Raw genomic sequence first — 20,939 nt, 5'->3', positions numbered from 1 at the left:
TGATTTTTTTCCCTAGAAGGAATGCTCATTTTGTGCTGTAGTTGTATTGCATATTTGCACACTTAAATCAACGGTAAATCTTATAATGGCAATTAATGATTGGAATTAAACGCCTTTCAAAACGATATTTCATTACATGCATTGCGGACGCAACAAAAGATAATTTATTTTATTTATCTCAATTATGCAAAAATTCATTCAATTATAATTATTTCATTTCTTTTTCTTCCTTTCCTTACAAGTTCATTGTTGTTATGAATTCTTTTGCATTTTTTTATTTATGTATTCATTCAAATTTACACTCCTTTAAATATGAATGTACTTATTAAAACTTTTCAGGTAGTGTCCGTGTTAAAGCCACAATAATGTGTTGTTCCTTGATCAAAACAGCACAAACTATGGCTCGCATGCACCAATGTCCCGATTGTGTCGTATTGTAATTATAATAATAATCAATTTCGACAATTTTTATAGCGCCGTTTTCGTGAGTAATCACTTCAAAAGCGCTCTACATTATACTTGAATAAAAAAATAAGATCTATCTACAGGCCAACTCTTAATTACTATTTATTGTCAGACAAATTTTTCAAATCATGTAATACCCATAATATTGTACTTCTAACAATTACATCTAAAAAGTAGCACTTTTAGTGTCAGGAAACGATTAGACAAATAAACAAGAGACAAGATCTGAACTTTTTTGGTGTAAGTCTTTATAGATTTAAAAAATCACTAAGATAAACCGGATGTTGTCTTGAGGTAGTAATTTTTGTTTTTTTTGTCCTAGCTTTAATTTGATTTAATTGTATTTTATTTTATTAGTGCCTGTATTATAAGAAATTGTATTTACGATCTTTAGAATGGACTGCATAAGTCCGTCATATAAATAAATAAATCAAAAATAAAAAACATAGTAAAAACAAGACGGCCTCCGTGGTGTAGTTGTCAAGACGCTTCTCACACAAGAAAGGTTCTGGGTTCGATTTCAGATGAGAACTCAAAAATTAAAATGTCATATTTCTAAAGCCTGGATGTTTCGTTATGTAATTCACTACTGTAATTGGGCTTCCGGGCAAAAAAAAAACAAGCAAAAGAACAAAAATTCAATCATAATATCAAATACGTATTATGTAAATTATGTATTTTACATGTAATGTACAGTAAAAGTGTAATTAATCTGGTTTTTTTATAAAGTTTTTTCAATTTTTAATTGTTTATTTATTTATTTGTCGCGCATTTTTTTTCTATTTTATATTATTTTGTACACTTGCCAGACACAAGAGCCTGATTTTTTTTGGCAAGTTCAACCTGACAAGTTCTATTTTTTATTTCTTGAGGTAGGTATTGTTTTCTTGCTAAATCAAGGTTTACTAATAAAAAATATTAAATGAAATTATAACATGTGAAGCAATATTTAATAATCCAGAAAAAATAGAAAGTGTAACACAAAAACCATTATCATTCCAAAGAAGATAACATTAAAATAATCGGATATACGAGTAATTATTAAAATATAAATTATACAAAATATAGTTAGTTATTATAGATATTACACGTCTTATGTAAGTTATTTCTAAATAAAAAAATAGTTTCATATGGTAGAATTGCATCTGCACTATTGAGCCTTTTAACTGGAATTTAAAAAAATATATTATTACACCCGCGAATCAAACTCGAGACTCGTGACCACGCATGGTTACCAAACGTGCTAACCGCTAACTGCGAGGACATTTTTACAATTGAACGTAGTTATGCAGAAAGCAGCCAGTCCACAAAAAAAAAGATATTGGTGTTATCGGGTGCAGTAAGGTCGATTCTATGTTCTGCTCAAAACAGCCAGACCGCTTTCATATAAAAAAAGTGTAATAATCACCTTCTCAAAATAGTGTCGATCACAAAAACGGCATTTCTCAATTTGCAAAAAACACACACAACATTAAAAAAATCTTACGGTACTTTAAAAATCAATTAAACTGGTCAAATACATAATCAGATTCTTGTTTTCATTACATTTATGAGCACACACTATTTATATATGTGTTTAATTATTTTCTTATATTTTAAATATATTCAAGAAATTTAAATTGTATTATTTTACTCTATTTTCTTACTTTGAAAAATAAAAATAATCAAAATGTATCTTTACACTTTTTTTTATATGGATTATTTTATATGTATACAGTATTATGTTTGTACTCTTTTTATTTGATAATTAATTAAAACTAATGTCCGAGCACCCGACGACAAACTATTATTGAATAGTTTATCGGGACAAAATATATTTTAATACTTTGTTTTCTTATTGTAATAATGTGTATATTTTATTGAATACTCTAGAAAAATATTTCAAAACTCGTGAATTCATTGTTTATTAATTGTCAAAGTCAAAAACATTCCAACTGTTGTGTAAATTAGATTTTTGACTTTTTTGATAAAAGTGCTATTATCTCAGTTTCGCTTTTCTATGGCTGGCTGCTTCTACATAACTACGTTCAATTGATCTATTTATTACATGTGTGCATATTTTTTGTGTGTAAAAAGAGTCGTTTTGCTTGATGTTTTTAGGTGATTCCGCCATTAATGATGGAAGGGCAGATTTTGAATGTCGAACGCGCGAGCCGGCAGTTGGCGGGAGGTCCCCATTGGTGGGCGGTGAAGATGCTCCATTATAAAAGCCATTCTCTCTTCCTTCACTTCGCACTCACCCCGAAGTTTCGGAGTATACACAGCCCAAACAACATGAATACTTTCCTAGCGGTAAGTGCACAAACTTTAAATAATTCTATCGAATCTGCTAAACGTTTCTCGTCATAAAAAATTATAAACATTTGACGTGTGACGTAAAAGCGACATCCTTATTTTTTCGGGTCCAACTTTCGACAAGTCCATTTTCAAGTATTTGCTAGATTCGGTCGTTTTCTGCATCCATCAAGATTCGCATCGAAAATCATTTAGCCGTTTCTGAGTACTTGGCCATAGTGGCGAGCGTTTTGCGGTGCGGCGCGGGCGAGGTAAACTCAAACGAATGGTAACAAGTGTAGTGTCCATAGTTCAGTTCAGTTCAGTGCCGAAAAAATTGGCGTTTGTAATAATAATAAATCTTTATTAACTGTAATATACAATGCCATACTTACTTAAATAATAACAAAGGTATTCACAGTTAATTGGCGGACCTTTTGCCACTTGCAATTTCTTACAGTCTTACCAAATCTAAATAAAAAATAGAATAAAAAATAATTTCATTTATTAAAAAAAAAATATTAAATCTAAAAACACATAATTTAAAAAGTTCAGAAAAACATTACACAAGACTATGGTGTCTATTGCTTACATTAATTTATTATATTTAATACATTTTACATGATTCTATAACATCTTCGAAATATTCATTTATCTTATACAAACATTTATTGATTAGAAACACTTTTAACACACCTGCAAATTTTTTACACACAATTAATTTTTAAAATTTTATTGTGGAGCTTATTACATATTTTTACTGCCATGCATACGGACCCTCTTTGGATAAATGATTGTTTCATTAATAAAATTTTTAATCTACTTTTATTCCTGGTGTTGTGAAAGTGTATTTTTTCTGTGAACTAAAATATTCAGGTCTTGATTTAACAACAAGACAAAGTTCCATTATCTAAGTAAAGCATTGTATTATTATGATATGTTTGCCAAACAGTGAAGAAGGTAAAAAAAAATAAGTAACATTAAAATATAAGCAAACATATTAGGCACTGTTTATTCTCACTAGAAATAGTAAATATCTGTTCTGAGGTAAACAGCATTTTTTTCTTTTAAAATATTAAATACAGAATATTTTTAATTACAACATTGTAAAAATATGATAGCGTCCGCGCTGACTCGTTCGTCACTATAGCCAAACACATCTAGAGACTGCTTCCAAATTGTGTTATTTGTAACCGGGAACAATAATCCATTAGATTAAATATATTTTTGGAAGATTAGTTTCATTAAGTAAAATATATTACGTGGTCCGTTTTGAACATGTGTGTCAGACTAGTTTTTTCCCCTTTATTGAGGCCTTGTTCATTTCTTAATAGAAATATATTTTGTTTTAAATAAGTCAATTCTTTTTATTTGGCTAATTTTGAATTAATGATAAAATGACATCATGCTTCTAAAGTTCTAAACATTTGGAAATTGATCTATTTTATCTGAAGTGCTTTTTTATAAATAATTTTACAATGCGTATTTAAAATGAAAATTCCCTTTCCGCACCTAATGGTGCATAGGGCATTGCATTGGTAAACCAACCGCAGAGTATCTTACTCATTTTCGTTACATGAATGTAAGATGAGTCTTCCGCTTCTACAATAAATTATAAAACAAGTAATTAATTTACAAATAAAAAATCTAACAATAAAAATAATAAGACTTACTAGAATAATTTTTTAATAGACAAAGTGTTTTGGAAAAATATTGATGATTTTATTAGAAGTTACTTCTAGTGAAATTAACAAAATTGAAATTTTCTAATAAATTATATATTCAAGTCGAGTTGTCGTAATACTGTTTGTCTTTTTTTAATAATTAATGATTTATTTTATTTTATTATTACTATCTAAAGTATTGACGTTGTAGTATATTATTTACTCAATTTTTAGTTAATACTTTTATAAAACCATTTACAGACTTTTTATATTTACCGGTTTTGAGACGTATCCGTCTCTTCATCTGAACACTAATTACACTAACATACTAAGCCAATAGTGGGATTTGCGTGTTAGTATAATTCGTGTCCTGGCGAAGAGACTGATACATCTCGAAACTGGTAGACGCAAGAAAGTTGATAAGTTAGGGACTATATTGCAACAGATGGGAAAACATTTATGAGAAGGGAATATGGAAGTCTTAGCGTTTGCAGGACTTATGACCTGTCATTGGCTGGTTTAACTGGCCATTTTGTCACAACTAAACCATTCTGCCTACGTTTACACATCCACATTTCCTCAACTCTTCAATCTGTATTCTCTTCTTAAAAATGATTTTCCTCTGTTGCAGCTGATTTCAAACTTGATAATTTCCTTAGATTTTGTATTAATTTTTTATCTTATAATTGCGATATCATTTACATTTTTTTTCTTTTTTTTACATTTTTCTAAATATTATTTGAAAACATAAATTATATGTACTTTTTTTTAATCTCTCCTTATATTAAAGTTAGTAGTAATTATTATTATACAACTACGTAGTGTTATCATATGTTTTAATGTAAAGGATCTTTACCGACAAGGCATATTAATTGACTTGGTGAGTCCTGTAAAAAAAAATTAAAAAATGTTTTTAAAAACAATAAAAATGTAATATTGTATGTAAATAATAAAGACAAAAAAAGAAATCCAGCCTTGTCTACAAACTTTGTGCATACTCAAAATACTGTTGATTGAATTTTTTATTTTTTATTTAGGGATCGAACGTCACACGTGAATATGAATAATTATACATTATTTAAAACGATAATAGGTTCAAGTTATTTGATTTTATTATAGTAGTGAAACCAACATATAAAAAGTGATAATAAAGTGTTATATTTTTGATTTCTCAAATGAAAATCACCAAAAATATACAGTGCTAAAGAGACAAGTGACATGAAATCTTAGATTTAACTTAATGTGAATTGACAAAAGTGATCATAATTAACTTTTTCATATGAGGCATTGTATTAGAAAGTAATTCATAGTAACATTAAATATAAAAAAATACACATTCTTAATATCAACGTGTTACAGCTAAATAATGTTTTTATTTCGTGTTTGTTCATATACCGATTTCTAAATTTAATATTACATTTATTAAATTGATAGATGACGTTCTTGTAATATAAAGACAGGTTTTCACACAATTGTTTGTGTACTTTCTACATATGTTTTTTAAATTTGTTGTTTGGCTAAAATGTATGCCATTTTTATTATGTTGTTAAATTCAACAAAGTATTATTTTTTACGGAAAAAAATACCGTTAAATTAAACCACTTGAACTAAATAATTGGCATTATTTTTTAATTACTTGATAGCCTAATTTTTACAACATAAAATCTTAACAAATAACTCCAGAGTAATAACGTGCTGCCATAAAAATAAATAAAATCGTTCTAGGATTGTCAATCACGAAGTTAGCTATAGTTTACAACAGAACAATGAGCCTCAGGTACTCAGGTTGAGAATCGCAAGCGCAGCGACGAAACCGGTCCATTACACGTCTGTTGTTAAACCAAAAATTTGCAACCCTTTTGTTCTATGGAATAGAGCGAAATAACGTCTCTATGCAAATAGTATTACGGCAATCCTTGTGTAAATATTAGCGTTTTGGGTCAAATAAATAATTCTATTTAAATTTTGAGTTTGTCCAAATTATTTTAACAAGGACTGCATTTGCCTCCCTTGGGATATTTTAAAACCAACATATTATTACAACAAAAAAAACAGAGATAAAGATAAAGAACATTTTAGAAGCAAAAATGGAAATCTGGCCATTACAGTGCTTGAGTTAAGTGCCCACTTTACACCTTGTACAACATTCACCATTCTGCCTATGTTTGAACATTAACATTAACATTTCTTCAATCCTTCCATCTGTAGATTTTTGTGAAGTTAAAGACTGATGGAAGAATTAAAGAAATGGGGATGTTTAAACTAAATCAGAATGGATAATGTTACAGTGTATATGTTACAACGAGAGGCCATAAGCCTGTAAATGCCTTGATTTTAATTTTGCATCTCTATTAATATACCATGTTGAATAAAATTGCATTTTTTTTGCTGCAAATTATCTGTAAAATCTGTCGAAATTCATTCAATTTAAGTTATTTCGAATATTCACTTTCCGTTATGATATTTTATTTACGAAAATTCATTAGTAATTTGAATACTACCAACACGTGTTTTTAAAATTCATTTGTTTATTATTTATACCTATTATAATATATATATATATAAATAGTTTAAATATGTTAATAATCTTAAAAAATATTGCTCAAATTGTGAAGTAAGATCGTTGTGATGTTGCAATAATGCGAAGCGTGTGAAAAATGATGCATTTATGTAATAATAATTTTATTAAATACGATAGCTTTTTTACTTTTTAAATCCCAAGGATGAAAATTTAAACAAACCAACCATATTACAAAACAAAGCTTTAAGAGTAATAAAAAAAAACGATACACAAGTGCAAATTTCATGTTAAATGAATTAAATGTACTAATCTATAAGCAAATAATATTTTACAATACGATAATGCTGGCGTATAATATTATCAATTAAAAAAATAACAGGAATTTGAAAAAATATATCAAAGCCACAATACCAGAGAAAAGGTAAAAATCAGTTTCCCATTTAGATAAAAGGCTCAGTCTCAAAATTGCAACTTTATATAATGCAGTAAAAAATATTATGAAATGTGAAAAAAACATTTGTAAAGAATTTTTTTTTATCAAAATTCAAAAAGAAGGTTACAAAATGTGTGTTAAATAACTTGTAAATGAAATATATTTACATTGTTATTATAAGAGCACACATAAGAATATGTTTATGTGTGGTCTGGTTAAGATTTAAAATATTATAAATAAAAGTCAAATAATATTACTACATACACTGTTTAAATACGGTTTTTCAAAATAAAAATTGATGGCAGTATCGTCAGATAACCAATGCATAGTTTTAAACGGATTGTCCTTAATAAAATACTAAAATTATCCCAAATTTGTCATGTATGCACATTGCAAATCTACTCAATTTTATTGTTAAAATCCTCGAACGGTAGCTCAATATAATTAACTTATTAATATATTAAAAAACACTGGAAATATATGCCTCATATTTTGATATATTTAATTTATCTCTGCATAACTTCAAAATAAAAGTTACCAATACATTCTTAGAAGAAAAGGAGGCTTCATTAGATCGGGTTAAAATAGTTGTGTTTAATGCTGTTAGTTATTTTATTTGTGATTATTTGGTAAAAATCCGCTAAGTATAAAACATGTAGGTTTTAGTCTTTCTTTATTTAAATCTTCAAATACAAATAATAAGTTCTTTTGCGGATTTATTGCTAAAAGCAATATATTTTTCAGTCAACCGAAAAACAGACTGGTCAAAAAAAGAGTTGGTTAAAAAGTTGTACTAAAAAACAAAATATATGATATATCAAAAGAGACATACGTGAAAAAACCTAATTAATTGAAAAAATAGCTGGTTTTTTAATGGGGAGATAAGGCTAGCAGATATCAACTTAAATAAAAGTACATGATGATATACATATTAAAGGATGGCGTATTTAGAATCAAGTAATGAGTTTGGAAGGAGAGAGAAAGAGGAACCTAGGAAAAAAAAGGAATAAATATATGTAAAATGAAGGGAGGTTAGGGTTTTAGGGATATTTAGTAATGTTTCAGGCGTTTCTTGAAGGCGGTTAGTGAAGATGCATTTTTATATGAAGAGGTAGCTCAAGGGGTGGTAGTATAATATGCGTTTATATTAATATCTCAGATTGTATTATTATTTTCAACAACATGATTTGTAAAAGGCAGAAATGTCGTGTATAAATCAATTAAAAAGATTAGCGATTTAAACCGATTGTCGAATTGAGAGAAATCTGACATTTCATACTGACCTAAAATAATGTGTCGAACAAGCTAAATTTGCGGCTTACTATTAAGCTTGCTTATGTTACCTTAAGACCGGTTGATCTTTTTAGTAATTTAGCAAACTCGTTATTGAAATTATACGGGAAACCGAATGTTTTCAATCTGTCAGTTAAAGATCACTGGAACTAGACTAGTGGTATTTTACGGATCATAAAACGCAATAATAAATTTGATTTTTAAAGATTCTCAACAAGAAATTTTACTGCTAAAAACCTATTTTTTGAGCAATACTGCCATCATTTATTTACAAAAAAGTCGTATTTTTAATTATATATTTTTTAGTATTTATTAAATTTATGCAAATAAAAAACACTCTAAATCATCATTAGTAAAAACACAGTATGTTAATTGTTTCTAAAGCACAACACCTAGGTGTGTCGTGTCTACACTGAGTTTTTAAACTGAGTATAAAACGTAAAAACTCAAAAAACATTATATCGAACTGAAATATTTGCTCATTGGTATATATCACTATATTTTTGATTTTATTATTTATTTTTTATGTTAGCTTATATTACAATTAGTATAAAAACTAATATTTACTCGTTTTTTAATTACATATCTATTTACGTCTTACAGTAAAAATAATATTTCTTTTTAAATAAATTTAAACTCTTTTCATTTTTCATGCATACAGGCAGCTCTTCATACATTTCTTTTATATTTATATCAAATGGTTCGAGATTTCTTGTTGAACATTATCACATACTTAATTATTTTTTTGATTTTAGACAAAACTGCCTTTTTTTATTATGCCGGTAGAATACTTACTCAATAAATACGGGCATAAATATGATAATAATATTGTTAATGTATACGCGTAAGCAAAATTTAAATATTAATATAAAAAAAATTGATTTGGTTTGGACGAAATTATAATTCTAATAATTTACTTTTTTTTGCATAATCTTAAATACTGTGCAATAAAAACATACTTTGTTTAATAGTAAATATAGTTCTGTGTGTGAAATAAAACCAGAATCCTGGACGAGTGTTTTTGACTCGATGGCTACTCTCAAGTAAAAACTCTTGAAAAGAAAAGCAAATGGAGAAAAGTCCGCCGGTACCGTGCTTAAGTTCCTAGGTTATATTCCTCGAAGGGTCAACATGAATTTTTTTTATGTGGTTTTAAACTGCAGTATTTTATTGATCCCGGGCTGGCACTTGAAGCTTCCGACTGATCACATTACCTTCCTATAACACACGACCGAGATGCACTGCATGTTCTTTTCGAATACAGTGCTCTTTGATGATGATGTGAAGGCTCCTCCATATCACTACAAGTTTTTCAACTATATTTTGAGTCTATCCAAATTTTTGTGGACAAGAACTGAGTTGATGTATTACGACAGAGATGAAAATAGTTTTAAAAAAACCCGGTGAATGCCTTGACTTCTATATTTCCTTCTATAAAATGTTCATCACCTCTGTTGTAATATATAAATAAACACTTTCGTTTACTTCTCGAAAATCTAATATATTATTCTTTATAAAATATATTGGCAGTCTTTTTTCTGTTATTTTCGCAATACTTGTATGCGCGAGCAGATTCTAAACCGAAAATTTGAGCGAAATTAGAATAAGTTTAAAGATTTAACATTCGCACGCAAGATTTCAACAGATTTACGTATTACCTGATAGTATCTTCTAAGTTAAGATCTGAATGGTTTTCTGGTCTGTAAGCTGGGCGCTTTGACACATAAGTGTTATCTAAATATCGCGGGAAATTTCACAGAGACACGAATCTGGATTAAATTCTCGTAACAATAATTTAAGCAGAGGTTCCCATGCATACAAAAACAATAGATGTTGCAACTTTAGTCATTGTACGTACATTACTTTCTCATCCGAACATAGCTTATCTGAGGTATCATCAGGTTTCCTCGATCATTAGTCCCCCGCGACTTACCTGTACCCCGAGGTGAGATGAACCGAGAGGTCAACTCGTCTCCAGACCAATCCTTTCACTTATTTCATTACATCTCTTCTCGGACCAAACCGAATTCGTATTTCTTCACCAGCTCGTAATCACCATTATGAATATTATATAAAAAGACGGAGTCGGCGATTAAGCGGGGAAAAAACAAGGTCTGATCTTTCAAAATTTGTGTTGAAGTGTAAAAGAGCTTGTAATTACACCATATTGCGCAATTTCAACTAACTCTTTTTTCCAATATATATTTTGTTGCCCTTTAATAATAAGGAATATTTTAATGTTTTTTTTTGCATTTTTTATTTCCTTTTTTTATTACTATAAAATAAAAAAGTACCTCCTAATCTTGTACATAATATTTTCTTTTCTCTTTTTTATATTATACAAAAATATTATACCTGCCTATTTATTATCGGAGCAAAAAATACTCAAACATTTCTTGTATACCCACGAACAGGCAATGCCTTTGTGGATTTTTTGTTTACTATTCTTACTGTTAATATGTATTTTTTTATTTTATTATTATTTATTTTTCTTTGTTTTTTTTATACTCTGTTTTACCTTTTATGAATATGTAAAAAAAAAACAAAAAAATATAATAATAAAAAAATAGATTTGATACGTGTTGTGATTCGCGGATTCTTATTTTAATTTATTCTTAATTAACATATTATATACACATATATATATATGTCTAGGCATGTACAATCTTTTGAATATGTCCAAATGTTTGTAGACAGGCTAGATTTCCTACCTAGGGAGTTATTCAGATATAAAACACGTGTTTTCACGTAATTTACCAGCAGCAAAAAAGTACTGATAAAACTCACCAGATGTCAATAGAGGCGGCCTCCGTGGTGTAGTGGTCAAGACGCTCGACTCACGCACGGAAGGTTCCGGGTTCGATTCCCGGTGAGAACACAAAAAAATAAAATGTGATTTTTCTCAAGCCAGGGTGCTCTGTGATGTAATTCACCACTGTAATTAGGCCTCCTGGCCTGTTGTGGTGCAAAAAAAAAAAGCAAAATAAAATGCATTTTTTAGACAGCTGGTAAACCACGTGAAAACACGGGACCGGGACACAACGCGTGCTTATATAATCGCGTGTTAACTCGGCTCCGGGATACAGAGTGTTAAAATATGTATATAATAAGCGGACGATTATGAAAGATAATGAAAGAAATATAATAATATATCTATAAAGTATAAAGTCATTCGATACTTATCGATCGATTACTTATTAGATACACATATTATTTTTTTTAACATCATAAACAATGATTAATAACAAAAATAATGTAACCTCACAATGACTCCTATGTTATATTTTTTATTATTGTTTTGTTTTACCACGAAACGCTTGGATTTTAATTTTGTACTTTTCATATAAAAGCTCTCTGGGCGTATATAATAAATAAATAAAAATGAAAAATGTAGAAACGTATCAAATAAACATATGTAATATAAAACTTGAACCGAAAGCCACAGGCCTCAGGCCAACAGGCGCCGTGGCGCAGTTGGTCAGATTAAAAAAAAAAGATTCTAAAACTTAATTTATAAAAAAAAAAAATTATCATCATAATCATCATCATACCTTTCCGCACTTAATGGTGCACAAGGCACTGAAATTGTACACACATTTCAGTGTATATTATTCATTTTCGTTTCATGCAGGTAAGACGATCAGTCTTACGCTTCAGGTACCAGTCATAATTTATTTTTAATTATTTATAATTTATTTTTTTTAATTGTTACATATTTGAATTATTTTTACAGCAATTTACATTTAATTACTTATACAATAGATTAATTGAGTGGTAAAAGTATGCATGCATATTTTTTGTTTTTGCCAGTGAGTCATATAAACTGCCTGACTAAGGATAGCTTCCCCGTTCTAAGGCAGTAATAATGTATTTTTTATATATTTAAAAAATAATAATGATTCATATAATTTATTGTATTGTTTTCACACTTATAGATTACGCAGACAGCGTATAGTCTAAGCTTATAATCGATTTACACAGTTTAAACCCGCGCTGTGCCAGCGGGTACCCTGCAAGACATCGACCTCTCCCGTCATAATACTATAGTCCTTAAAATATAGCTTGATTAGAATGACAACTGTCAAACTAATTTCATTAGTGGTTGGAAATTACTGATCACTGATCAAATCGATTTAATCAGTAATTTATGCAATCATGAAACTTTGTTTCCGAAAATTAATATAAAACACGCAAAAACAAGCCTCTAATAGTGTGTTTAACACAATTATTCACCAAAAAATGAGACATTTATACTTTTTTCACGAACAACATCAAATGAATTATTTTTTTATTCGATCAATGTACATTGATCAATTTGTCTCATCTCTAACGTTTTGGCAAAATGATGTTACCTTGTACGAACGTCTTTATTAATTAGGTTTCTTTTAGTTTTAAAGCTGATTTTATATGTTAATGTTGATTTATGTTTCAAGCATTGTATGAAAAAAATAAATTAACACGCCAGATACAAATGATTTTTCGTGTGTCAATATAAATAATTCCTTTGACGTTGCTACAAAGTTATGTCGTCACTTTTTCTGACAACTGTCATTCTAATCATGTTTCATTTTAAGGACTATAACAATGAAATTTAAAGGATGAAATAACAGTTATGAAAGATCAGCATCAAAGTAAGAAATGAAAAATATGTGATTTTAGTTCTTAGTAAGGTAATTTTTATATTTAACGAATTTATATTGAGAGAATTTTTAGATCGATTAAATGTTTTTTTTTAAACCAACCGAAAAACAAATTATTTAGTGAATTATGTGCGCTACCAAATAACATCGTTCATCGCATCTTTCATCTATTCATTCATCAAATGGCGTCCGATATCAATAAATTTACATATATCAAGATGTAATCCTATATTAAAGTCAAAACTTGGCTTCCGAATTGATTTAAACTCACGGAACTGAATTTATCGGTATATTTTTAAATAAATAAGTATTTAATTACCCGTTTACTATATTCATGAGGCGAAAAAAGATGTCACAGGCAATAAAATACCTATTGTGAAAGTTTGATTAAATTTGGCAGGAATTATTCATAAACTTGTTTGTATAAAAGATTCGCGAGACATCGAAGTACGAAGAAAAAATATAATGTTAAATTATTGATTGATTTGGTGTTTATTTTGTAGAACTCCATATTTAAACTTATAATATTAGAAATCAAACACTTATTTGAGTCTACTGAACACTTTATTTAATTTTTACAAATATAAAAACAAAAATTTCATGACAATTGTTTCGCCTTGTTAGGGCGTTTTCAAACGAATGTCAATGTAGAAAGGCGAAACAATTGTCACGAATATTTTTTAATTTTTAAAAAAAATATTTTTTATATTTGTAAAAATAAAATAAAGTGTTTAGTAGAATCAAATCAGTGTTTGATTTCTAACATTATAAGTTTTAATGTTAAATTGCTTATTCGCACGTTGAAAAAAGTGTGATGGCTTATTTTTAGATTATCAAATAGTTACATTTAGATTGAAGGATATTTCAAAAGAGATGAAGAATCGTATTGAGAGAGAAATATAATATGTACCTCGTCACACCAAATACTTTATAATACTTTTCTATTTAAGATGCTAGACTTTGGAATGCATCTCCCTTGGCCACTTTTAAGAAATGCCGGAAATAAAATAAGTATTTTTATTGTCTCTATCTGCCTACTAAAAACAGTTGTAATTTGAAAATAACAATATGTTCATTCACATTTCAACAAATGTTTCTTTAGACTAGCATGTAATTTGGTTGGCCATATGATATTGCATATATTTTTGTATTTAAAGTTTTGAGTAAATAAAGCATAAATAAATACCTACTCATGGAGATAAGAGGGTCGTTTTAAAATCGAACGGTTTGTACAGAAAATAATTCCGGTTAGAACCACTCAGGTCTTTTTGACATTTAGGTTAGTATCAGATCTGCACCTCAAAAAAAGGTTACGCATCATTTTCTTAAATTTTTAAAAGTTGACTAACCTTAATTACGTGGAAATATTTTTCTTCAAATATTTAGGTTAGTATCTAAATTTGTTTCTTTAGAAAAAAATATGTATTGTTCCGTGGAATGCTCTTTGAAAGCATGAAGTGAAAGACCATTTTCGTTCAAAATTCTTGGCGATATACATTTATAAAATATCTCTCGTTGAAATATGTTTCTTCCTTATTTTCTATCAAGCGTCTTAAAATTATAATTTTATATTCCCGTGACATGATAATTGACTAATCTTCTTACAACTCCTTTCCGGCATCGGTTTTTCGTGCTTCCTTTTCTGTTACGATTTATTTATTTATTTCACAGAAACAAACAGTCAACAATGATACTCGTATAGTAACATAAAAAAGATACGGTTTTAAGACAGACCAGCGAAGTTTCTAAATAAAACTCATGCATATTAAATTAGGGTCGTGTGTATGAGAGTAAGTGTAGAGGTGTATTTGTGTGGGAGTAAGTGTTCAGGAGTGCGTAAGCGTGAGCATCATTAAATAGCAAGAGGGAGCATATCGCAGGCAGAAAAAAAAATCTTATTTATTTTTAAAATAAATTAAGGGACATTTTAAATACTATATGTAGACCAAAAGATGAAAAAAAAGCATGATAGTTTGAGCAAGAACGATAGAGGAAGAGTGTTGTGCATAGTAAGTGCTACAGATTGGCAGATGAAATAAATACTTATTTCTTGTCACGTGAAAGGGAACGTTAAGATTAATTTTGAAAGGTGAGTTATAACTGGAAGATTTAAGAATGGGAGCAAAAATGAGAGGGTATAACTCTTAACTGTCTTCTGTATGCTGATAATGCCGTGCTTCTTGCTAGCAGCAAAGAAGACCCGTAATTCTTGGTAACAAAAGTCTACGATGTATGCAAGAGAAGCATTTTGCTAATGAATGTTGATAAATAAAAATTGATGGTTTTTGAAATGGATGAAAATATAACTAAATGTGAGGTCAGTGTGAACGGAGATATTCTGAATCAGAATATATAATAAGACTTTGTATATCTGGAAAGTACTTTAGATGCACTATATGCGTAAAGAGTCTACTTTATTATTTAATAATTTAATAATTAGGATATCTTAAAATAAAAAAATGTATCATAATATGTGTTTTTTTGTGTTCTCTAAATCTCGCGTCTACATGTTTTCAGTTTTTGTTTTTATTTTTTTGATTTGAAAAAAAAAAACGATATTATCACAAACAACAAATATTGTGTAGTAAATGCAATATGCAGTTTGCCCGCCACATTCATCTTCACTTCACTTCACTTCACTTCATCTGAGGTCTTGAGTCTCTTTGGCGATGCCCACATACAAGTAAAACGCTGACCGAAGGAGCTTTCTGCAATATTAGCAGCTCTAATCGAAAAGTGCATTAGATTATGTAATTCATTGGATTAATAAAAAAACAGAGAAACAAATTGAAAAATACGTTAATATATATTTAAAAAAAACTACGTTTTCTGTATCGCAAGTATGACTCTTGGCTTTTCCCAACGGACGTCTTGTTAGAAATGCTAGGCTACCAATTATTTTAATTTTACACGAGAAGAGACATTTATTTTAAATGTTTTCTTATTTTTGGTGATTGAAAGTCACATACAGAATTTAAATACTCTGGATGATTTAGATCTACCTGTCCCTAGTCTATCTTCTTCAAAGTTTCATCTATCACGATGCAAAACCAACATTTTATATCGTTAATCTTTTATGGTTATGCCTTCTGCCGGTAGCGGTAAATAGCAGTTTTTTTTGCTATATTTTAACCATGTTCATTGAAAAATATTTTCTCGTTAAAAAAATAATCAAAAAACGCCGTTTTGCTATTATAGTTATGAAAACATGTCATAATACGTTTTCGTTTGTTGGTTACATCGGCATTGTGGCAATGTTTCTAATGAATAGGGGAATATCACGTTTTGTTTTTTACATTTTGAAAGTAAGTAAAGTCCAGTAAAAATATTTTTAAATTTGTAATTTTGAATTTTCGTTAAAACGGTCATTTCATTAACAACGCCCATAATACGTCACGATTCTTGTTTACATGTCCCTGACCATTGAAATTTGTAAATAACATTATCACGGATCTTGACGTCACAACAACCAAGGACAAACACGTCGCGTTTTTCTAGCGACGTATTTTTAAATGTTTTTTTTTTAATGTATGTTTGAAAATATTTCTCCCCAACATCCATATTGATTTTGAAAATGCAATTAATTATTCTTTATCCATTTCATATATTATATCGGCATTCGTAGTATGTGATATTTCCTTATTACCATGATAGTTTTAACACACCCTGTTGATTCCTCTAAAATATTTATGGATACTAGGCATGTATAAAAGTTTGAAATCAATCCATGAATAAAATACTCTTTTTATAGGTTTGTAAAAAGTTATTTTAGTAACATAATGTAGGCGATGCGTACATCGTTATTATCTCATTATACCATCTGCATAACACATACTATTAAACACCAAACGATAATTGCATGAGTGCACATAATGCACTCGCTCGCACTTTCTTGTGTACATCCCGTGTGTTGCATAACATAAGATGGGCTGTTGATTACAATGTACAGCATCTGAAAAACAGTGTAAAATACGTTTTCTTTTACGCGTGAAAAACTTGTGCATATTTTACGCAAATTCCATAAATATCTTGTTAACTTTCATTATTTTTACTAGTCAAAATCAAATGATAAAATATTCGAAACTTCTGAAATGTAATTGATAGATTTTCAAAGAACACCCCGATTCTCATTTTACCAAATGCTCATAATACTGATTTTCTTAATGATAATTATTTTTGTTAAGATTTACCTACGTATTTCAATGTTGTCTCATTTGCAATGATATTTGTTACAACCGTTTAAAGGTTAAATATTGAATTTAAAATCAAGACTCCGGATCAGACCAGAGTTCACGACACTTGATTACTTAAAAGGCTGTTTGTAATGTTAAACAATTTTTTTTATATTTTGTTTGTTTGTTTATGCAGTGCGCTGTAGTGGCCTTGGCGGGCTGCGCCCTTGCCGAGCCTCCATCAGGGTATAACTACAACCGGCCTAGCGGCGGCGGTGGCGGCGGAGGCTTCAGCAGCGGCGGGGGCGGCTACAGCGGGGGCGGCGGCGGCGGCGGCGGCGGCGGCGGCTACAGCGGGGGCGGCGGCGGCGGCGGCTACAGCGGGGGCGGCGGCGGCCACGGCGGCGGCGGCGGTGGCCTCATCGGTGGCGGCTCATACCAGGCCGTCAGCTCCGGATACCAGACCTCGGAAGGCCAGCAAGTGGACCCCCAACTCCTCGAACAGATCCGGCAGATTCTTCTCCGTGAAGAATCTCAGTCCGGAGGCGGAGGCGGCGGCGGACACGGCGGACAAGGCGGATATTCCGGCGGATCTCCTTCATCTTCCTACGGAGTACCCTCATCGTCTTACGGAGTCCCGTCCTACAGCTCCAGAGTTGTCGGAATCGACCTAGAAGGAGTCCGCCAGGCTCTCCAGGTTGCGCAATACGAACAGAAAGTATCCGGAGGCGGCGGCGGCGGCGGATACGCCGCAGCCAGGCCGTCAGGGTCCTACGGAGCTCCATTTTAAATCATCTCCAAACTCCCCTCGAGGCACCGGAATCATATTATCTCTGAGATATCCGCCCACTCCATTTATTATCTAATGCTTGTGAGCGGACTTGCAAGAAAATGTCTGATTGATTTCCTTTACACTTTTGGTGTTCCTCAAGGGCGATGAATTGGTCCTCCTTATTCCCCCCTAGCCAATTTTTCCTCCTCTTCCCTACCTCCCTCTATCATGACAAGCTCGCGGAGTGTAACATTTGTATAAAGCATTTTACCATTTACTCTTAAGTTTTATTAATTTTATATTTATATTTATGAAAAAATAGGAAATACATTTGCCACCGTTAAAAAAACCAAAATCGTTGTTTTATTAATGATTTAATTTACCCTCAACGAGACAAAACTCAATACTTCCGTAAATTTCAAAAAGAAGTTAATAAATTGCATTCGAATACATAAAAAAAATTGTACATTCGTAACCGTTCCGTAACCAATAATCAGTTTTTGCTGTTGCATCATGACAAAACAGTTTAATTAAATTCGTAAGATATTTCAATTATAACGTGATGAGGACCAATCGGTTGGATAACAGAGAATAAATAATGTCGAACTTTCACCTCAGAATAATAGAAAATTACTGCCATTGCATCGGTACCTATTAATAAAATTAGCCGGTAGTCATTAAGTTTGAAAGTATTATATAATAAATGAATTAGCAAACAGAAATGTTGCAGACATGATTGTGCTGTTTTCAAGAAAAGAATTTGCGTAAATAGTTGCAAATAACTCAGGGTTACGAATGATGAAATCCGGCGAGAGTGTAAATCTCAAGTATAATTGATAAGATTAAGAAAGGGTATCTGAGATGGTTTGGTCATGTAGAACGAGTGGACGCAGAAAGAATGGTAAAACAAGTTAATACAACTCTCGACTCAATGTACAGTAACATAAAGCCCGCTTTCAATAGAGACATCCATCAGTACAGTACTCGATCAAAAAATAATATTTATATTGGATCTGTGAAGTCCACGAAGTTTGGTACTAGTACCAAACTTCGTGGACTATTGTATTGTAAAGACATAGGTTTCAAGGAATTCAATAAATTGCCACAAAAATTTAAAGTGCCAAATTCAAAATACAGAAACAGGAAGTGCGAATTAAAGAGTTATTTTTTCCAGAAGTACTTCGAATAAATAATTTTATAGTAGGGCCAATTTAATAGGTCACATTTGACACTTCATAAAAATTCAACAACATAACCTTGTAAGGGCGGTAATAAAATATTATTTATTTTTTCGAATTTAGAACTGCACAATTGCTTAACTTTTTTCAATTACGATTACATATTTATTGTAATAATGACAAAAGAAGGTAATTTTACGATTTACTTTCACTAATAAACCATTCTAAACATAATAAACTTTTTCTGTTCTAAACGTCGTTACAATGTTGCATCAGTGAACCCTTTTTCTTCTTAATCACTAGGGACGTTAACATATAGTCCAAAACAACTCCTAAATCTCTGATAGACTTAACTACATCAATTTTGGAATTTTCTAATAGGTACTCGAAGGAAATTGGTTGATTTGTTCTATGAAATGACATTATTTTGCATTTTTTAATATTTAGTTCTAATTTATTGACTTTACACCATCGGTTAAAAGAGTTAATGTCTAATTGAAGAAGAAAACAGTCTTGCAAAGTTTGGTTTATTTTGAGAATTTTGTTGTCGTCCGCGAAGAGCCAAAAACGAGAGTAAGAGAATGATTTAGCAACATAATTAATTAATAAATTGAAAAGCAGGAGTGCCAAATGAGGACCCTGAGGTACATCCGATGTAACATCAACACTGGTTGATAAATAGTTATTTATCCGAAAATTTTGTTTTCTACAAGTAAGATACGATTTAATAAATGAGAGTAATGGATCTCTTATTCCCAAGGCATATAATTTATACATGTGAATTTTATGATCTACTTTGTCAAAAGCCTTGATCTGGCAGATCTAAATCCATGCTGTTCATCGATCAGTATATTCTTAAACATGGGCGTGATTTTGCTAGCAATAATAGCTTAAAACATTTTAGGGATACAAGATAATGTTGAAATAGGCCTATAATTGCTAACATCAGATTTATCGCCTGATTTAAAAATAGGCTTTATATAACTTATCTTCCATAAGGATGGAAACTCACCAGATGACAGAGAGAGATTAAACATGAATGAAATTGGTTTACCGAGAGTGTAGATACAATTTTTTAATAATAAATCTGGAATACAATCAGGTCCAGTAGTTTTTTATTAGTAAATTTGTTCATAGAACGGAAAACATCATTATTAGAAATTGTGCAACTGTTTAATTCTATAGTATTTAAATAGTGTAATGGGATAGCGCAGCACGAGGAATTATTATTTACAAAAACGAATGAGAAATGAGTTGCAAAAAGATTTGCAATGTCGGCACCATTAGTTGCTCGTCTTACGGTATACTGCTGTGTAGAAGTGCTGCAGATATTCATTCTGTTTTTGTGCTGCAGAAGAGAGCTGTTTGCGCAATTTACAATATGAATACCAGAGAATCGCTTAGAGATAAATTGAAAAAAATTATCTCAAAAAAATTTAAGCAACAACACAATTAAAATCAACAAACTAAAATTTTAAAAAAATACGAATCTATTGCCAAGGTGCCAAGTTGTCTTGTCCAGCAAAT

The 20,939-nt window shown here is 30.4% G+C and overlaps 1 protein-coding gene across 1 annotated transcript; it reads left to right on the top strand.

Annotated features, from left to right (window-relative positions):
• The first annotated feature begins 2,703 nt into the window (after positions 1 to 2,703).
• LOC148282562 (uncharacterized) lies at positions 2,704 to 18,589 on the top strand. The gene is made up of 2 exons (XM_088224891.1): positions 2,704 to 2,757; positions 17,659 to 18,589. The coding sequence occupies exons 1-2, from the start codon at positions 2,740 to 2,742 to the stop codon at positions 18,250 to 18,252; spliced, it is 612 nt and encodes a 203-aa protein (XP_088081017.1). The 5' UTR covers positions 2,704 to 2,739; the 3' UTR covers positions 18,253 to 18,589.
• The last annotated feature ends 2,350 nt before the right edge of the window (positions 18,590 to 20,939 follow it).

This window comes from Micrasema longulum, unplaced genomic scaffold (genome assembly GCF_059751315.1).
Source record: "Micrasema longulum isolate JH-2025_06_02 unplaced genomic scaffold, ASM5975131v1 h1tg000316l, whole genome shotgun sequence".
NCBI lineage: Eukaryota > Metazoa > Arthropoda > Insecta > Trichoptera > Brachycentridae > Micrasema > Micrasema longulum.
Note: the sequence above shows the minus strand (reverse complement) of the source record. Positions and strands in the feature narration are given on the sequence as shown.